This window comes from Centruroides vittatus, unplaced genomic scaffold (genome assembly GCF_030686945.1).
Source record: "Centruroides vittatus isolate TY-2023 unplaced genomic scaffold, ASM3068694v2 scaffold_386, whole genome shotgun sequence".
NCBI lineage: Eukaryota > Metazoa > Arthropoda > Arachnida > Scorpiones > Buthidae > Centruroides > Centruroides vittatus.
Window position 1 is genome coordinate 4,944,096 of NW_027122706.1, and position 22,531 is coordinate 4,966,626.

Genomic DNA, 22,531 nt, shown 5'->3' on the forward strand with positions numbered 1-22,531 from the left:
ACCCCAAGGAATAAAGATGCTGTTAAAAATAAACCCTGCATTGAAAAGCATGGGAAACATGTTGAAGTATTGCACTATTTCTTCAGATTGTCTAGAATCAGACAGCTCTTCCTATTTTAAGATGCATGGAAGCACTTTTTCAAATAAAATTATCCTTACAGTACAATTTCAGTTATCCAGCCCTTCACTAGTTCATCATGTCCAGTAATCTAATAATTTTCTTTTTAGTCCTTCTGCCCCATAGGCACTACAAGGACAATATAATTTGATACTAGTGGACTTTCAAGTATCACCACAATGCTACTAAGTCACAACAAGCTTGCTATGCTGTCAAATTTGTTTGTGTATCATTGAATTCATCTTTCTTCCAATAATTCATCAGTCATCTTAATTAAACATTGTTCTGGTCCCATATATTTTAGATTACTGAGATCATACTTTATTGTTAAATATTGAGTGTGAAAAAGTTGCAATTGAGTTCATAAATCAACAGCTTATCAGCTGAAGGATAATTAAGAAAACTTGAATTGGAGATGGTGAATTTGAACCAGAAGATGGTAGTTAAGATTCTGATTTCAACAATGATATCAAAGCAAACACAAATGACAATGCAACAGCCAAATGAGAAGACTCTGTATCAGGTTAATTATGAAAGCAATAATTACTGAAAATTTTGTAGTGGTAACCCATAAGTACAGTTAATAAATGGTTTAAATAGTTCTGAAAATTTACACATAATTAAAATATTTCTTTCAATTAAATTATTTCTTTCAATTTTTACCCACTCATCTTGTATTGCAATGTAATAAACTATAGCCTTGAATAAACCCTGGAAATACATGTGTTTTAAAAATAAACCCCTAGAGTTTAATTGAGGAAATATGGTAATTATAATATACAGAAAGTGCCAAACATTATAACTTAAATTGGTTTTGAGAATAATCAGTCATTTGGTTTTCCACAAAACTAAATTTTTTAATACTTGTATATTGAAATTTCTGAATATGTATATGATTTCCTGAAGTATGTATGTATATATACAAGGTGTGACATTTAATTCTTGGAATAACCACATGATGCCATGTGACACAATTATATTGAAATCATGAGTATTATTTGTTTTTGAACTAATATGTGCATAAATTTCAAGCTGATAGAGCCAGTTGTTAGCTATTGGGAAAGTAATAAAGACCTGCATGTGCACTTTGGCATAAAAGTGAGCAATTAAAATTTAGAATGGCACATTAATATCAAATTTTGTGTGAAAATCAGAAAATGCACTATTGAAATATTAAAACTGTTGAAAGTGGCACATGGCAAAGATGCTATGAAAATGTTTAGAGTGTTTGAGTGGCATATGAGATTCAAAGATGGGTGGGATGTGACAGCTGACCCCCAAAGTGGACAACTGAAAACAAGGATAGTCCATCAAGTATTTATTGAACAGGGACATACAGTCAACCAATAATGCTATTTAGAGGTGCTGAAGAGATCATGAGATTCTGTTCAAAAGAAAAAAACCTGAATTGTGGCCAGACAAGTGGATTATTTATCCTAACAATGCATCAACTTACAGTATGTTCATAGAAAGAAGATTTTCATGCATAAAAAAGTGCTTACCTAATTAGATTATCTTGCCTGTTTACCCGACAGCTCCCTGCGATTTCTGATTATTTCCAAAAGTAAAAGCTGTTGCTGCTGAAGGGGCAAAGATTTTCTAATATAACTTATATCAACAGAATGTGAGACAGGTACTTGACAGTATTCTGAAAAATTGGTTCTAGGACAGCTTTCAGAAATGGGAATGTTATCTAAGTCAGTGTATAGATGCACAAGGGAGTACTTTGAAGGACCTATTAACTACTAGTATACAGTTGCACATGTATATATTTTTTAAAGGTGCATTCTGGGAATTAAATTTTCATTCCTTGTATAATGATTTAATACGTTTGGTAGAATAATTTTATTTTCTCAGGAGTTGATGATATTGAGAGAGAAAATGAAAATAACACCATTTTTTGCTGTCCAGATTTACTACTAGATTTTTTTTCATATGGAATTTCTGTAAAAGATATTGATAACACTGAAAAAGTATCTAAACTTATGACTACACAGAAGAAAGAATAAACTCTGTTATAGAAACCATAACATCCATGCAACAATATTACATTTCTAGCTATGATAAAATATAACATAATTTAGATATCTGAGTTATATGTAGTATTCACATTGAGATATATGTAAAAAATAAACACTTTATTTCCTTTTTAAATTATTTGGAATAAATATGACTGAAAATTTTTCAATTATTCTATTATATATTAATGCATTTGTTCAATATGAAATTAAAATTGATTTCATGTTTGTATTAGCTGTTAAATTTGGTCGAATGTCTAAAAAGCAGCGAGAGAAAGTGGAAGATGAGGTGAGATATCACCGAGCCCAGCTAGTCCGTCCGCAGCAACAACAGCCACAGCAGGCTCAGCCACAACAAGCAGCACCTCAACCCACAGAAACCTCACCGGACAGTTCAGTCTTTGAACAACAACAGCCGTCCTCAACTAATCATCTACCGTACCTGAATGGGGGGTATGTATCACAAGTCTCTACTGAGAGGCAAAGAACTGGTAGACAGGTACCTTTTAATATTGGTGGCCAGGTGCTTTGCATGAAGTGCGAAAGGGACTCTAGTAACACATTTGGTGAGCGGGTACCACAATGCACGCATAATGGACAAGATACTTTTGTGAAGGGCAGAACGGATGTGCATGGACGGTATGTATGATTTTCATATTTATGGCTTTGGCTTATCGTTATGTTTCTTCTTGTGTGATGGTATGTAATCTCTTCTTTTCTTGTCCTGCAATTTATCTGTTTTCTAAAAAGCAACATAAATACCTGTGTGCATGTGCAAGCTGAAACTGTTACATTGCAGTAGAGCCAGTCACTTTTTTACATATAAAGTAATGTACTGTATATCAATGCAACAAATTTCATAGGATAAAATGTGCATATTATGCTTTTTTTAATTAGTGATTGATAATTTTGTTATATACTGTACATACACACATCAACATGATATATATATTTACACACTAAAATAATTATAAATTGTTTATGTATGAAATTAATAAAAAAACCTCATCTTGATGTTGTGATTAATTTCTATAAAATTTATAATGCATTTTGGCAAATTTGCTTATCTTTGTTTATTGTTGTTTATATTCGCATATGTTCTAAAAATTGATATGAATTATTTAAAATATCAATTACTTTATTCATATTTTTTTGTTACAAGTTTTTTAAATTTGTAGTTCATGTATGCATCATTACATTCTTTGCATTCTTTGTGTTCTGTTATATATATATAATCATTTTTTCATATTAATATTATCTATGTAAAAAACTTATGGAAAAGAAAAATTTGTATCAAGATTTTGTCAAATTCTGTTCAAGTACAAAACAGTTTCTTTAATCTTACTTTATAGTGAGTCAAAGATGAAAAAAGCAGTGCAGGAAAACACGTAAGTTAAAAATAAACTAAAACTATATTTGTATGTGAGTGTTAGAGATTTATATTAAAAGTTGTTTTTATTTAAATTGCAAATTAAGCTTTCAAAAAATATTTATATAATTCTAAATTTTTTGTACTTAATTTCTATTTAAGAATTTTTCAGTAATATACTCCATGAAAATATACTTCGAACATATAATATAGAAAATTAGAATATATAATATAAACATTTCATTACCAATAATCCAATTAGGATTTTAATGATTTGTAATATTAAAACATTAAAAATAAATTTAAATATATTTATTCCTTATTGGAAAAGTGCATAAAGAAGATATTACTTTACATAAATAAATAATCATAAAATTTTCAAATAATGCAAATAACTTTTATATAATATGTTAAAATAAAATAATAAAAAATACATTTATAAAATAAGATATAAAATTTATTTTAGTTATTGTAATTAAAATAATTTCCTTCTGCTTTTTATGTATCTTTATTTCCTTCTAGAAATGTTAAATTCATAAAAGAAAATATCAAATACTATAAAAAAGAAACAATAATAATGTATAAAATTAATTAATATGCGTGTAAACAATAAATACAGTATTTGTGGCCATTTAGATATTTATTTTTTACAAACAAATTACCATGGATGACAATAAGATTTTGTTTAGACAAATATCATGGAATATATTTTGAAGCATATTTTAAAATACAAGTTAAAAAAATATATCTTATTTCTTACATTATGTACTGTATTTTATAAGATAGATTTATAACATACTTATTTTTTTACTTTTAAAAAATACAACATTTAACTTTCATATGAACACTACATCCAACAGATGATCAGATAGTTAGTTGTTAATAATAATTATAAACATCGATTAGATTTTAATTATTATTTGAAAGGTGTTAGTATTGAAAAGTACACAGTGTGTGTCAGAAAATCACAAAATATATATATGCTTTATTGTTTCTAGGAAACTAAAAGAATAATAATTTAGAAATTTTCTATACTTGTTTTTATTGTTTGATGGATAAAAATCTTTCTAAATTATTACTTGGATTTTATTATAGTGTTTTGTTCTATGAATAGGATCTGTCAGATCGTGTAATCATTTATGTAGATAACTATAGTTTTTCAATGTTTTTGGATTTATTATATAAATTCAATATATTTTTTTTACTTCTTTTGTCTAATTTATCACTTTTTCTTCAGCTTCCTAGCTATTAGAAAAATTCTGATTGGAATTTGGTTTTTAATTTGGAAAATGCAATACTGAAAGTTTGTAATGAAAAATTTTTAATAATTTGGAAATGTTTAATAAATGAATTTATATGTGAAAGTCAAATAATAAAAAAACAGAAAAAATTGTTGATAAGAGAGAAGAAAATTCTAAAAGATCGTAATTTATCTATCTATCTCATCTCTTATCTTTCTATTTCAGAGAAATTATATGCTTTTATATATTATAAATCTATTATTATGCATTTGTATGATTTACATCAAATATTTTTAAAATTCATAATTATTAAAATTTTATTGCGTTTATTATATTTAAATGTGTACACATTTTAAATTAGTAAGAATTACAATTTACTTTCAAAAATAAAAATTTATTTTCTCTTTATGTATTTTAATATTTTGTAACATGTACTAATTTTATTTATTATGTTAATAATTTTGTTTAAGCTTTTTATAATAATAAAGTTTAAATTAACACAAGAAAAAATATCAATACCCAACAGATACCATATATTTTTACAATACAAATTAAATCATATCCTATGTAGAGTTAATGTTATTATCTCCAATTTTAGATGCCATAAATAAAAAGAACAGATACAGATAGAAAACAAAATTATTGTAAGTGGAAATTAGCTTTAGAACAAATTATTGCAGAGATTAGTCAGATTTGAATGTGAATAATTTTATCAAAGTAAATTTACATTTCAATGTTTTGTATTCTTTAATTTTTCTCTACTGTTAGAAGTATAAAATACAATATTATCAATTTAAGAAAAATGTTTATAAGTAAAAAATTTAATTAATCTTAATTTTATGGTTTTATAAATAAAATATAAACAAAATTAAAACTAAGAATTTTTCACATTTCCTTGAAATGTCATATATGATTTACATAAAATAGAAGTAAATTATTTTTTTTGTAATAAAAATATAAACATAAACAACATATCCAAAAATTAGCAAAAGGCTAAGAGAGACAAACATGTATTACTTCCTATCTAAAACTAAATATTACTAAAAAAAATGCATTAAATACTTAATTGAGACAATAAATTTTTGTCTGAATCTTCTTTTGGTAGCACTTTTGGTTTCTATATTATAAAATAGTTTAAATGTTTGTTCTATTAGAATTTGCATATCAAAATAATTAATCTGTAATATATTATATCCTCTGGCAATCAACATAAATTTTTTGCATTTACTGGATTTTCAAAAGTAAAATTACTTTTTAAATAAATACACTCTAAGAAATATAAGAAATAGTTAACAATTTTCATATTAATCTTTCCCATCTTGAAAGTCACATTATTGAAATGAATTTAGTTAAACTTAAAATATTAGATTATTTTTGGATAAACATTTTCTTTAAAAAATATTTTTCTTATTATTTTAAGAAAACAAAGTTAAAAATTGCATTTTTATTGTGTTTTTTGGAATTTTCTGTTCATAAAATTATTTTCAGTATATTTAAAATCATTATATATATTATTCAGAATAATTTATATTCTTTTTTTGTTTTTTCTATTTTTTTGATGAATAATAATAGCATTTATTGTCAAAAATATAATAAGTGAAATTTGTTTGCCAAAAAAATAAAATATGAAAAGAGAATGAAAATAGAATGAAATTTTACTAATTTGTCCTTTGTAATAAAGTAATGCTAGATATGCTTTATATCATTTTCAGATATCATATTTATCATTTTATTACTTAATTCCAAAACAATGAATATAAGCAAATACAAACATATCTGTTTAGTAATTACATGTTCAGTTGTTTATCTTAATTTATATTAGTAAATAAATAAATCCTACTCAAAATAAAATGTAAAAATATCCTGTTTTTTATAACAAAAAATCATGAAATAAATACAATTTAATATATGTACAGTAGAGCATCGATTATCCGACTTGATTGGGGTTGGTCGGATAACTGAAAAGTATGAAAAAATACATTATTAGTATAGTGTATTAGGCCTGGTTTAAATACTAGCCTCCCTTTCATGGTCAAGCCAGTGCTGCCAGCTAAAACATGCAAAAATTTAACAAAAATAATATTAAAGTAGCCAAGACTTAACCAAATATTGTAGCGCCACATCACTAGCGGACATTTGAATTTGCGATTAGAACGCGGTCGGTTAATCGGGGGTCGGATAATCGATGCTCTACTGTATATCAATATGCTTACTTTAGGATCTTGATAATTTTGTGTAAAATGTTTCATTAATGATAATGATGTAAAAGTTGTCAATGGTGTTCTGACTTAATCTTTAATACTTTAGGATGTTTTGTATTTAATTTTTAAACATTTTCCTTTCAAATAAATTTTTAGTTTTTTTTAAAATATCTAGCAAATTTACTGGCATTTTTGGAAGAATGCCAGATAATGCAAATGCTTGTTTCAACTGTATTGTTGTATCAGCTCTGAGTCAGAGCATATAACAGTATTGTTTAGATTACAGATACTAATAATAATAATAATAATACTGCACAACGTCAATATTATAGTAGCTCACTTTAAATCTACATTAGTATGAAAACAACACTTTGGACCAAGTTGGCTATTATCCATTCACCATTCTAGCCCAAGCATCTTCCTAAACATACAGAAAAAGCATAAATGTTAAAACATTGCAATAGCAAGAACGTAACTTTGACATAGAGTATAGAGAGATGACATTTTATATTTCATATCACACAACCTCTAAATATCCAAGCAACTTATAAATTAAAAATTGATCAAGCAAAATTATTTGCTTATTTACAAAAGAAAAGTTAAAGAAATGTCTATCACACCTTTGCAGTAGAATGGATAAATACAAATAAATAAATGACGATTAAAGCAGACGGCATCTTTTACGCGATTTACATAATTGGGGAAAAGTGCTTAATACGTACTAACTTATTATTCTACTTTTAGTTGAATTTCAAATTTATCTCCAGAGACAATGGGCAAGGCGATAAGATAATAGGTTTCGAGTGTAAACATCGTCATAAGCTCAAAAAGAAATCTTCAATCTTCGACTTCACTACATGAAGTATTCTGACCATTTTTTTCTTTTAAGCTGTTTTCTTAGATAACCACGAAATAATATCAATAAATATGAATTGAAAGCGTGAATAAATTTTTCATGAACAGTGGTATACCGAATCGCCACAGACAAATTCAAAAAGGAAAATTAAAGGTAATACATTTATGTGAAAGCTCAGATGTTGCCATTAAGGGCATTTCTTAACAGGAAGAAGAACTTTAACGAAAATTACGAGTCCAATCTAAAGAATAGACTTTTACAAATTTCATATATCGATATCATATTAATATTTATCGAAGCCAATGTCAAATTACTGAAATTAATTAGTTGAATTAGAAATTTCAAATTATGTATTTAAAAAATAAATATGGAATAATTTTCTAAATGTATATATATATATAGTTTACATATAAGTAAATAATATCAAAATAAATGTGTGCCGTTATGATCACATATATGTATATGTATGTATTAAAGTCGCTTTACTAGGTAAGACGCTTTAAATTAATGTTTTCTATAATGTTTTCTATAAGGAGCTCTTTGTTAACGATTTAATAAGAAAAATAATGATGGCCGATCAGTTATGGCTTCAGCATACTATATCAAGAGGAATCTAGGAACGGATCCAGATAGGTTGAAAACCGCAGGAATTTTCAGGAGCGTTCTGTAATGTCGGGCTCTGTTCCTAACCATTCGGCCGCACTTTGTGGGCCTGGAGAAACCCACGATGGGTATCGAAAAAGACTCTCTTAATGCTCACAAAGTGGAAAGAATTTTTTTTTAAATATATATTTTTTTACGTATTTTATTTTTCATATATTATTACATTTACTTTTGCTGATGGTTCGATTTTTGTTTTTTCTAGCAAATTTACTGGCATTTTTGGAAGAATGCCAGATAATGCAAATGCTTGTTTACTTGATTTCCTCTGTGTTTTCAGAATTCATAACTGATCAATTGTTCTCTATCATAGTATCTGAAGATGATGAATAAAATTATTTTGAAAGTATTTATTTATTAAAATTAATTATTGCTAAAAGTGTAGCATGTAGATATTATAAAGTAAATCAAACTCATTACTAAAATCATATAAAAAATATAAATATTAAAAACCAGATATATAATTGAAAACAATTTAAACAATATTATTCCATTATTATTATAATTGCATTCTCTATTCATGCATTAGGAAATTCTCTGGTACTTTGTTTAAATCATATGAGTGTAACAAATAAATTGTGTTAAAACAAAATAGCAGTTTTTAAAATATATACATTATTATATATATAAAATATCCATAGTAATTTTTTAAAAATATTTTCTCATGTAACTGACTAAATTGTTCAATTATTTTAAATTTCATAGTTTATTTGAATAAAATAATTAAAAATATTTTGCAAAATATATTATTAAAAACTTAAACTTCAGGCTTTCAATAATTAAATGTTAAATGGATTATTGGTAGTGATATGTAATTAAATTATCATATTTAAATCCATTCCATGCTAACTGTCAATGGAATAAGCATTGAGTAATATTTGAAAAAATAAAAACTTTGATTTTTGAAATAAAACTTTTTCTTTAATACAAATTATTAATATAAATGAAAAGTTACATATTGTCAGTTAATTTAACTTATCTGGAGATTATATTTAGTTTTCCACAAGCTTATTTATCTTTGTCTTTGTACTTTGTCTGTATTACTTGAATATTATTTATTATTCCTGTCTACATTAATTTCTAAATGTATATGTATATATGTAATTATGAGTGGCATATCCTGAAGTTTGTGACCTTATTGTTAGGTATCCAAAACTTATTTTATAAACAAGTAAAATGGCAAAGCCATTTTTGGAACAAGACTGTCTTGGCGAACACAAGCAGTGCATGTGCAAATTTCACACTTGTGCCTGTTTGTAGAAACAGTCTCAGCATTTCATATTTTCTTTTGACCCGGTTCTCGGTCCTCTGACTACAAGTCTGGTTTATTTTATGTGCGCATGATTTGGGCACCAAATACTCTGTGCCAAATTGCAACTCCTGACATGTACTCCTTCATACCTCTAAGGTGTGCAGCCATTGACAGCAGTGTGACTTTGGAGATGAGACATAGTCTTGTCAGTAATAACAAACAGAAAGAAAAGTTGTTTAAATTTGAACATAGTAATAGAATTTACTTACATATAGAAATAGAAGCCTATTGTAAAAACAAAATTGATATAATTGTATTTTAATATGTAAGTACAAGTACTTTTGTAAAAAATTAATATATTAGTATCCAAATACTTGGACTTTTAATTAAGTAAATTCTCGCTATACCACTTATATATATGATACTTGTGTGTGTAAAAAATATATAGTTTTTTTATACACAAAATGTATCTTTTTAGTCAGAAACTTGTTTTACAAATCCAAAATTAATACTGGATTATGTGAACAAAAGTAAAACATAAAGCTTGTACTTAGGAGTTTTTATTTGGTATTGAAATAATACTTTTTGATATTTATATGAGTTGTTAGACAATAGACCTAATGAACCCACAAAATTTAGCACAGTTAAGAGATAGTATGGCTAGCATCAAATATTGACTAGCTCTGTTTCTTTGATTATCTCTTACTATTTATTTGACAGGGAGTTAAGTGGCTCCATTGATACATGCCTCCATCCAACAAATCACAGGAATACAGATATTATAGAAAAATGATCTCTCTGACAATATAATATCATTTAAGTCATTTAAATGCTGAAAATATGATACTTGTAAAAAAAAAAATATTAAAATATGAATCAAAATTTTTCAGTATCAAAAGGATTGTATCTGATGTTTGATTTTGGTTCATTATGATTGAAAACTCTGTAATTATTTTAAGACATGACTTGGTGAGGGTGAGTAAATTTTTTTGAACAATCACTAATATTAATAATCACACACAACGCTATGAACACAATAATATGCTGATATTTTATGCACTTTTTATCTGAAAATTAATATATTGCAGAAGGAAACTTTTTGTTTTATAATATAATAATCATATCATAGAATTATATTAAAAAAATTTAATTATTTAAAATTTATTCTAAGACCAATCAAATCTATTTTAGTTGATTTACTATATTTCTCACATGTAAAAGAAATTTTAAATTCATAAAAAAATTCATTTCAGTTATAATTAGAAAATGCTTGTTAGTTTTATATATTCTCTCATATATTTATAAAAAAAACACGAAGTAAGATATGATTTAAAAAGTTTAAATTGTTGATTAAATCAAAATTTCAAATTAAATTCTATTAAGTTTAATATTTAAGTAATTAAATAATTAATATTACAATTAAATTAAATTGTACATTGAATAAAAGATTTTCAAAGTAAATGAAATATTCAAATTGCAAATTCATATTATTAATGATATACAATAAGATAATGTTTTTTAAACTGTCAAATAATACTGGTAATTTATATAACAAAAGGAGAATGCTTATTTCCATTAATAAACATTTATGTTACCAATTAATTGAATAATAATATAAAAATGAATTTAACTTTTTATAATGATGACAGTTATTCATGATTTTTGTGTGTCAGTTTTTTTATTGACCTTTGCCCTGAGATAGAACCTGAAGTTGATAAAACTTACTAATAATTTCCCAAACAAAATATATTTTTAAGTTTATTTTAAAGATTTCACAAGCTGGGAACTGGGAATTGATTGCTGTAAATTTATGGGTCATAAAACTTCTAAAAACAAATGTATAAGTATTTAAAGTTAATTAAATGTTTGTTTGTCGATATTGATAAATTTTATCAAGCAGTATTTATATGACAAGCAAGTATCAAGATGAAAAGATTTTAAACATCATGAATATATTCATTGTTATCATAAAGAACTAAGCTCATTTTTACAATATTATTTCAATTAATTGTTAAGATAAATACTTTCAGTAAGAGGAGGAAAAAAACGTTTTTCTTTTTAATTTTTACTCTTAATATTAGCTAGTAATGCACTCTAAACTGATCATACTCTTTGTACAAATTGATAATTTAAAATTTTCAAACTTATACATTATTTTATTGTCCAAATGTATTATTAAAACTGTAATATATACAGACTTTTATTTTAAAATTCATTTTAGCTTGAAAATGCCAATGTAGAAAGTTAAAATATTTATTTACATATTTTCTGAATAATTATATTAAATAAGAAATTTATATATATATATATATAAATTTTTATTTAATATAATTATTAAATAAGAAATATATATATATATATATATATATATAACTAGTATTCTTTGAATGCTAAATTTTTCTTTCTGCTTTTGCTACTTATCATCATTTAGTTCTATTGGAAACTATAATTCTTTTTAATCATTTAACTTATTTGTGAAATAAGGAAATATATACAATTACTTGTATTGTACAATAATAAAAACAAGTAAATGATCTTAATTAAAGTGAAATTTCACTCAGGATTGGACTACAATAAATAGTTGTTAGTTTGACCATTTTTTTAATTATGAAAATTTTTATGATTTTCATGAATATATTATTTTATTTGTTCAATTTGTTAACTGTCATTTTTGTTATTCTTTACTATATCTTTACCTTATTAAAAATTTATTTTTATTATTTAATCACAATGTAAAATTGACAAATAGTTTGTAGACTTATGATAATGCTTGGCCAGAACTGATAGTTTGAGAAAGGCTACATCATAGGTTGAGGGAAGCAGGATAGCTGTTTCATTGAATTGCACACCATCTGGGCTGTTCTGGCCTGACTGTAAAGAGGTATTGAGGCAATGGATATGTCTGGAAAATATACATAATAGGCAGACTATGGATGCTTCACACAGACCATCAGGAGAGATGATCATCTGATCATGAGAGAAGCACAGACACCTGCAGGATGTTTTTGTCTACCATCCAAAGACAGATGCAAGACTTACTATATAACCATGTTTTTCTCATATCATTGGCAATGACTAGCAAGGCTAATTTGCATGCACAGTGACTGCTGTGTATTCTGCCATTATCACCTTGATATCGACAACTTTATTTGCATTGGTGCTGAGACAGAGAAGCAGGGACTGCTATGGATTAGCAATGTATTATCTTTAGCAATGAATTATTGTTTTGTTTAGTAACAGATGACTCCCTTTGTCTTTACTGTTGAATGGCACACTGCTGATATCTTGGTCTTGGAAATCATCTTGCATGACACTATCAAGTGTCATGCAAGAGGGTTCCCATAATAGTGGTATGAAGAATATTGATGACAAGAGGTTACATTTAGGAAATCCTGCATCCTCATGTGTTGTCTTTTATGACAGACTGGAAACAGCCATTTCTAGTAAGATAATCTCAACCACACACAGATAGGGTTTCCCAAGAATGTCTGTCATGTTGCTGCACTTCTTGGTTTGCACATTCACTAGATTTGTTACCAATCAAGTAATTATGGTACCAAATGGAACACCAGCTTCAATCCTCTATGAGTGTGAAAGATCTGGAGTGGCAGTTGCAACATCTTTGGGAAAATCTGTCACAGAATAGCATATAGTAACTGTAGGATTGCCTACTGTACAGAATTTCAGTTACTTTTTTAAAAATTGTTCAGAAAACAAAAACTGTTTGAAAATGTTCTGAAAAATAAATGAGGAGTTATGTGGTGTTTTAGCTTGTTCCATTTTCCTCATGAGAAGTGGCCTTGCTAATTGTGATCCAAATAATTTTCATTTCCATTAGTTTGCATTTTCTTTTATTTTTTCTTCCTGCCCAGTGGGCACTAAAAGGGTTTGTTTTAATTATTCTCCTCATGGGTTTGGTTAAGCCCACAATATAGAATAGCAGAATGGTGTGGTCACCAAAGTAGTAGAATGATGTTTTAACTGCCATGGTCATCTATTGTTTCATCATCATAATCATCAAGTGAAGAAAAAAATGTTTCCAAGTTTGTATGTTTTTTCCACACTGTTTAGAATTTGTTACTCAGAAAGTTCACAACCCTATATGCCTCTATGCTTGACCATATTGCTACAAGTATCCAGGCAAGAGAAGTTCCTCCAAGGTTGCTTTAAACTGTATTGTTGTTATGAAGCAAATAATCCCTTTGCTATGATACTACAATCACTTATCATTGTCATTGTTTGCTCTAATAAATTTTCATTTGATTGCTACTTCTTATGTATAACTTTTCTCAATGAATTTATATTCAAAAAAAGTAATAGTTAAATTTTAAAATCTGGATTAAATAGTATTCTATTTTTAAAAAATATACTATGTATTCCAGCATTTTCCTTTAAGCATAAATTGTTTGTTTATTTCATAATTATAGACATCTTAGAAATAATTGATTCTTTAATGGTAGGTAGTTTTTTTTTGAAAAAACAAATAGAAGTTAAAGGCCTAATTTTTAAATATGTTATTGTGTATGTTATTTAAATATTGTGAATTTCATCAGAGTAATATATATATATATACACTGTAGATATGAACAATTGTGAGTTGATTGCAGATGGTTATCATTTTATTTTACTTAAACTATGTTAAAATTTTGACACTGAGAAACTGTTATCTAAAATTATTTTTGTAATAAAATCAAGCTCTCTATTCAATGCACTGGCAATGAGGAATATCTAAATATTCAAAAATATGTAATACTATTAAGAAATAGACTTTACTATAAGGATTATTTTGAAGAGAAAAAATGAATGACATATGTGGTAATTTGAAAATGAAAAAAATTTCATGAAAGATTTGTGTGTGATTTATATTCAAATCTGAATAAAATATAGAATGTGGATATTGTTTTTGGAAAATGAAATACTTTGGGAAGAGTATAAGAGTATAATTTGATTTTATTTCATTTCATTAAATTTTACTGATATTGAAATTAAGAGATAAAATATTTTACATTTTTAAAACAGCAATAATAATAAAACAATAAGTGTTCTTTGTTGTGTTGAAAGTATGTTGTATCAAGTTTCAAAGTCTCATTGCTTCTTTCTTAGAATTTGACTTTATAAATCATTTTACTATCAATTAATAGAATGAAAATAAGTTTGCAATAGAAATTTAAATTAAATAAAATAAGAATATGAGTCTTCTTTAAAATAATAAGTTATAATGTATTTTAACAGATTAAGATAAAAATTTTAAGACCTTATTTCAGAGCACAAGAATTTCATATTAAGATCTATGATATTTCACAATATGATTTTAAAAAATTGTTTTATTATTCTTATTTAAATATGCTAACAAAATTAAAGTTTATGTAAGCATAAAGAATGAAACAAATACAGTGGGTGATCGGTTAACGAACATAATCTGTTCCAAGACTTTGTTTGCTATCTGAATTGTTCATTAACTGATTATCAATTTAGGTTTTTATGGGAATTTGATTAATTCATTCTGGTGACCCTAAAAAATAAAAAAATATATACTTTCTTACTACGTTTATTTATATGTAATAATAAAAATACATATATACGCAGTGTTGCATTTTTATTAGTCATGTTTTTTCCATTTGTGGGGGTTAAAGAATCTGTCTAATGTCAATTGCTTTTCTCTCTTCCTCAGGATTTTTCAGAAGTAATTAATAGCATTGTAATTGTAGAGATCCCCAAGCATATTAACCTCAACTTGATTTGGATGCCATTCTAAGACTGTTGTTCTGACATCCTCCCACTTCTTCAAAAGATGTTTAATAGCAGATATTGGCATTAATCCTCTTTTTCAGAAGAAAACATATCTTGCCGAGTTTCTTGTGTTTTTCATTCAAGAGTTCTTGGTGTTCTTTTGTTGTCAGATCAGCTTCAGAACCCATTATGAGCTCTTCAATGTTCTTTATTTCTCAGATGTGATTTTTGTTATTTCTTTAGCTGCTTGAGTCTTCTTGATTATACAGTATCTTTCTTAGATAAGATTGAACTGCAGCCTACTGTAGACCTGTTTAAGCCATACTGCCCAGCAACATCAGACATCTGCCCACTCTCTACCTTTGCTATTACACTCTCACCTTTCGAAAAGAAAAACTGACGCAAAACTTAACGAGTGCCCGCCCAACAGTCTCGTGAATATTATAAAAGAATTGTTTCTGTCAGAAAAATAAAAGGCTGAAATTACAAGGGAAACTTTCAAAGTTTGGAGGAATACTATCTGATCAGTGTATACTGGGTTGAGTGTCGATGTCGACGTCTTTCGCACTCCGAAAAGTTTCAAATTGTTGCCTGAAGACAAGGGAAGACCAATCTGTATTTATTATTTTAGGTCGCTTCTTCTTGTGTTTGTTCTCTGAATGTTCCAAACATAAAATTTTTCGTGAAAGTGTTCGTTATCCGATTTGTTTGTTAACTGCTCACCCATTGTATATGAATTAAAAATTATTGAATACTACTACTTTTGGAAGTTTACGTTTTTTTAAAATTTTAACTGAAATAGAGACTATAAAAATAAAGAAATCTATATAAATAACTTATATAATATGTATTTCTTAATTATTTATTGAATTTTTTCAGATGTTGCAACTGCCACTCTAGTTTTTCAATTGATTATAAAACATGAATTATAGGGTATAGCATCACAAAGATGGGATTCCTTTTTTGTACTATGTCTTGATTTCATATCATATTCATTAAATGTAGCTCCATATTGAGAAATTTATAAAGAATTAATAGAAATGAAAAACAAGCTTTGATAACAAATTTTATTGTGATAAGATTATCAACATTTTTGGTAAATTTATTAGAAAAAATTGAGATCAAAGAAGTTAGTAATTGAGGTGATGTAAGATTTTCAGTTGAAAAAGAACAGAAAAATTATTTCTTTACCAACAGGATAAAGAATGAATTTTTTATGAATGTACAAAATGAAATTTTATTTTTATTAATTTTATACTGGTTAACCCTTTCCATTCCATGGATCTTTTACCAGTCAGATGAATGCCACAGACCCATTCTCAGAAAAATGTTTTTTAATGCAAAACAAAATTGTAAAGGAATTCAGTTTTATTGAAATATAGCAACCAAAATAAAAAACATAATGATTCTTTTTTCATACTTTAAATAATAATATTAATAATACAATATATATAAAATATAGGAAAGCTAAAGTTAAATTATATTTTATCATTAATCAGAAAATCGAACTGTGGTGTGATATTTGACAAGACAATACGCATATCATGTTGGACATCTAATTAATTTTGACTTTTTGTTTTCATTGTTACAAGTGTTGAAATTCCCAATTCACTGTTGTAAATGAAAGCAAAGCTTCCGTAGCTCATTTTACAAGATGAGAATAGGCTTTTCTTAGAGAACACCAGAATTCTCCAAGGCTTTTTGAGTTAAATTCCAACTGTAGTAAGTTTTTTGTCCTAAGATCAGTAAATTCATTTTTGGTTAAGTCAGCATCTGCAATACAGTTTATATCAGAAAGAAAATATTACAGATCCATGGTACAGTTTTCAAGAAATTCAACAACTATAATATGATATAAAAATAGCTGTTTTTTATTGGTGATCACATATACAGCTAATACTACCTGTCATTAATTGTATACATTCATAACTGAAGGAAATGTTAGATTTCAGGAAGAGGTTAGGGAGAATAAAGATAATGAGATAATTTTTTCCAATCTATGCTCACAGACTCCCTAAAATCTTACCACAGATCCCTGGTTAAGAACCCTTGGCACTGACTCAAGAATGCTGTCCTGTTGCATATATAGAATCTATCCTTCTATTTCCCTATAAATATTGGTCTTGATTTACATAAAATCAATCTATCATGTAAACTGAGGGTTAGGCATAATTGATATAACCAAAAATATCTATATACTGAATATAAGTTAGTAATATATTTATGTGCTATTCATTATTTCATGATCATTTACAGTAGAGTCCCATTAGTCTGAACACTGCTAACCTGAACATCCACCTAATCCGAATATGTTTCAGTTGGCGGAGAGGAAATTTTCTCTCTAACAAGAGGTCCACTTAAGGGTGTTCCCCTTTCCCTTTCCCAAGAGAACCACATGAATAAGGCTAAGTCAAGCTTGTCAAACGTTCAGGGCCTTGCTGTTTGTCAACTTTCAACTGATTTTTCTGAAGTAGAGGCACAAAACTGTTCGATTGTTGCGCAGTTTTTTCCATTCGGTTATTATGGGCTTGCCCACTCCAAACTGTATTGCCAATTTTGTTGCATTTTACCTTTGTCCAGCATTTTCAAAACATCCAGCTTATCTTTCAATGTACACATGTGTTTCCATTTTGTGGCCATTATAGCAGCAGACTAAACTAAACTAAAATAATGTAGAGCAAAGAGTACATTCAACATCCATAATTAAGCCTGCTAACTCACACAGTAGCATCAGTCAAGTGATTGGAATCCTGGACTGTGTATTAAAAACAACATTTTTTTCAGTTAAAATAATTTTAAAGTAAACAAAGAAGGAAAATTGCCATTTCAAAATTACAAAACTTGTTATTATTAACTGTTTGTGTCCTCTATTGAGTACAAGTCAGATGAAATAAAGGGTGGGGCACTGACATTATTGATGGTGTTGAATCTATATAAACCAGACCTGTTTTACTGCTTGCTTCTGCATTATTTGAATTATTCGGCTATTCCAAAAATCTGCTAATCCGAACAGGGCTTGGTCCCAATTAGTTCAGACTAGCGGGACTCTACTGTATTAACTTTGTACTGCACTGTTGTTTCTGATAATATTTAATGTATTACTGATGTAAAAACGTGTACATTATTTCACACAATCTGTCATCCATGCACTGAATCCTTTCTCTTTTAGCAGACATTTTCAGGTTCATTCAGAGTGTTTATTAGAGCTTTTCAAATCAAACATAAAATTAGATCCATATGTTCTAATTATTTAAATGCATGTGCAAATGACATGTTTTGAACAAAATTGAATTAAATTACAACTGAAATAAACATATTGTCAGTAAAAAAATGTATTAAAATTTATATCATGCAGAACATTCATAGGTGAAAACACATAGGTATGCTCTACTATTAGCCTGCTATTTTGCCACTTTATAATCTCACCTTATTCTCCTGTTTGTTTTAATAAATTGTACATTTTTATGTTAAAGCCAATATGTATACATTGAAAATATCAATCATACAAATGATCTTTACATAAAATATAAAAAAGATTGCATAAAAAATTTATTTAAATTTAAAGTATTATTGATATGTAATTTTAGCATAATTTTGTCTGGCTGACTTATTATAAAGTGTGAAATTATGTATGTAAAACATTTTATGTAATATTCAGAAGCACGTATTGTAATATCAGTTATTTTTTAAAGTTCTTTGTTTATTATTATTTTAGATTTGATGCGGCTAATTCAGAATTTGAATTAATAATAATAATAATAATTATTCCTTATAGCATTAAATAATAATGTTAATAATAATAATGCAATGATATATATGTATAGAGTATGTAAAAATATATCTTCAAATTCTCAAATGGTTCTTCTGCATTGTGAATAAATTTATGTGCCTTTCTGAAATTTTTCAGATTTACCAAAATTAGCAAGCATGGAATGATATTTTATTTTGCTGCTATTTTTCATTTTTTTTAATACTAACTTAATATTCTTCATATGGTGATGGATTATCATTATTTTATTATGAATATTGATGTGTATATTTATTTTTAGATATGCATATAACAGTGACCTCACTACTTACACTCCAAATGGATACACGTACAATCCTCAGGGCCTGGCTTTTGATGTAGCCAGCAATGATTATGTAGACAGCACAACATATGATCAGCGACAACAACTTGAGCCATTACCAGACACAAATAGCCTTCTTTTAACGACAGTATCACCTCAACCTGCAACAAATACACATTTAGGTATATTATATTCTATTATTGAAAATATAATCAAATATTTCTATTAAATATAAAATAAGAAATAAAAATAATAGAATCTCAATTATTCCATTGTATTTTGAATTATCCATGTAAAATTAAATTGATAAACAAACTAATTATAACAAATATTGAAAATAATTATGCAAGTTTCTCTTGTTTTATAGTTATTGATTTGTAAATTATTATTATTATTTACTCCAACATTTGAATTTTTTTCTATCAAAATTACTGCAAGTGAATAATTGAGATTAACTGAATAGTATATTAAAAATATTATTCAGTATGTGACAATAAATAATTTTTTATTAATAAAATATAAATTTATTTAATGTAAAAATTTCATTAAATTTAAATTAATTTACTATAAATGTTAAAATACATATTGATATTTTTTGTTTTATAGTTGTAACAAATAGTTAAAATGCATTCAATTATTTCATATTAACTAATTATTATTTGAAAAATACCTAATTTTTTGTAAATAGATTTGTTACTGCCAAAATTTGCTGGTGCTGTTCATATTTTATAAAATTTCTTCTTGAAAACGAAAAGTTATTTTCAAAATCAATTTTGTAAACGAGATAATTCAAATTTTTAGGTTCTAAAATCTAGTTTTTAGATTATAAGTTAGGTAAAAATTACCATAATTCTTATTTTAAAACATTTAAATAAATTTCCTAACACATCTAATTGAAAATTAAAATACTTTTGATTAAAACCATTTTAGTTTCAGTATTCACAATAAAATAAGCAACCTAAATAGTAAGTAACTACTCACCACACCAAATTAATGATAATGACGCACTCGGAACCGATCCGTTCTATGTCGTTGGGTTACTGACAACATAGAATGGATCCCCATTACCTTTAATCTGTACCTAAGATCCTTATATGCCATGGTTGCCAGGAAACACTGTGTACGTCTCACTTTCAGGAGGTGTCCAACTATTTTTAACATCCTATGGTAATGGGAAAGACCCTCCTAATCCCAGCAGACCCCTAGAGTGTATAGTGTCCCTATAAGGGATAATAGATGTGATAGAGACCTGATATATATATAGGCTCTACTAAACGTTCCATGGGCATAAGAATACAAGAACATCAGGTGGATATTTGTCATGCGAGAACCTCCATGGTCCTCGCTACTTATGTAACAGATCCAGACATAGTAGCCGATTTTTCCCGGGCCAATCTCATCCTCACTGCGTTCCCACAGAACACCTCAAATGGTTAGAAGCTGTGCACATTTTTAAATTCAGCCTCACAGCTACATGCATAAATTTTAAAGAAGAGATGGTTTTGTCATTGAACTGGCAAGAGTTGATTCACAACTTGCTCTAGCTGCTTGTGTCTAGGCAGGCCAACTCGTTGCACATGCACGACATGGTTTTTTGTAAATTTTTTGAACTTATAATTGAACTCTTATTTAAATGTTATTCCATAATCAAATAACTATCTAGGAATGGTTAAGAACCTGATGCAGAGCCCAGAAAGGGTTCAAAATCATTCGTTTTTGGTTGTTTCATTATCACACTGTAATTGGTTCCAAGTGCATCATTAAAATAAACATCCACTAAAATCCAGGAAGAATTCACTTTACTGGAAGAAAACAAATGTTTTGTCAGATTTACATGGAATAAAATATAACTTGGAAGACAGAATAAAATTCAAAAATAAAAAATATAATAAATAAGATTAACCAGAGAATAAGAAACAGATCCAAACTCTTGCTGTAATTAATTGGATTATTATTATGCTATAATTAATAATTAGAAACTAATAATAATAGCCCAATTAATTACAACAAGAGTTTGGATTACAATCAATACATTGGGCTTCAGGATGTTGATAAATAAGAAACAATAAGCAGAGCACTTTGTAAAGAACGTAATGTCATTGGCTGGAATTTAACATGTCACATTTGATGTCATTGCATTTAGGTGGTGTAAAAACATGTAATTAGGCTAAAAAGATATTTTGAACAGAGATTTCTATATGTTTAAGGTCTTGGCCTCCTTTTAATTAACCATAAAGTTTTTGGAGGACACATTATAGATTTCCAGCCTCTCTAGGTGTTTTAATAGAGACCAGTTAGTGCCTGGGTGTAGAAGGCAGGCTTCATTAAAGACAACATTAATATTTTCTAAAGCATACACACCCAGAGTGGTATTGCACAAGCCCTTTTGGATATGTTCTTTAACGAAAGTGTCCATTGGCAACATGCTTATAATTTGGTGAAAAAACTGGATATACCACATTTCTTAACATCTATCAATCACAATCCCTAAGGTTTCCACCTTTGTTTAGAGAAAATCAAGTCATTTCTTAAACATACAGATATTGGTCCTCTGTGGCAATGTCTCCACCAGAGTATAAAGGAAAAAGGAATACAAACTATTTTTTATCCCAACAAATCTGGGGACCCATACTTCTTGAAAATTGTCACATTTAGAATACTCATCAAGAGGGTCTTTACTCACTCTTCTAATCCCCTGGACAGAGAAAAGAACTTCAATACATCATCTGTGTGGCAAAAGAACATAGATATTGTCCTAAGCATATACTGGGTCTCATCAACAAATACCTAACACAATCCACAACTGGGAAAGACAATCATAGGAAACACAACATAGTCCAGTACAACCGTTGTCTTACCACTGTTTACAAACAAATTGCAAAGCCAACAATCTTAAACTGACCTTCAAAAGAAATCCATTGATCTACTCTGTCAAGGAACTCCAAAGATCTGTTTGATAGAAAATACCTTCCAGGAGTCTAAGCTATCCCAATTGTGGACTCACAATTTGACAAGG

At 27.5% G+C, this 22,531-nt stretch overlaps 1 protein-coding gene across 4 annotated transcripts in view; it reads left to right on the forward strand.

Moving 5' to 3' along the window:
- Positions 1 to 22,531, forward strand: part of Hr3 (Hormone receptor 3) — a 106,149-nt gene that overhangs the window by 53,207 nt on the left and 30,411 nt on the right. For 2 of the 4 annotated variants that reach the window (XM_067286893.1, XM_067286897.1), the window contains exons 4-6: positions 2,373 to 2,775; positions 3,489 to 3,524; positions 19,495 to 19,697. In XM_067286893.1, coding sequence (XP_067142994.1) covers positions 2,373 to 2,775; positions 3,489 to 3,524; positions 19,495 to 19,697 — 642 coding nt within the window. The remainder of the gene's footprint in view (positions 1 to 2,372; positions 2,776 to 3,488; positions 3,525 to 19,494; positions 19,698 to 22,531) is intronic. The other 2 variants (XM_067286895.1, XM_067286896.1) reach the window with 2 other exon arrangements.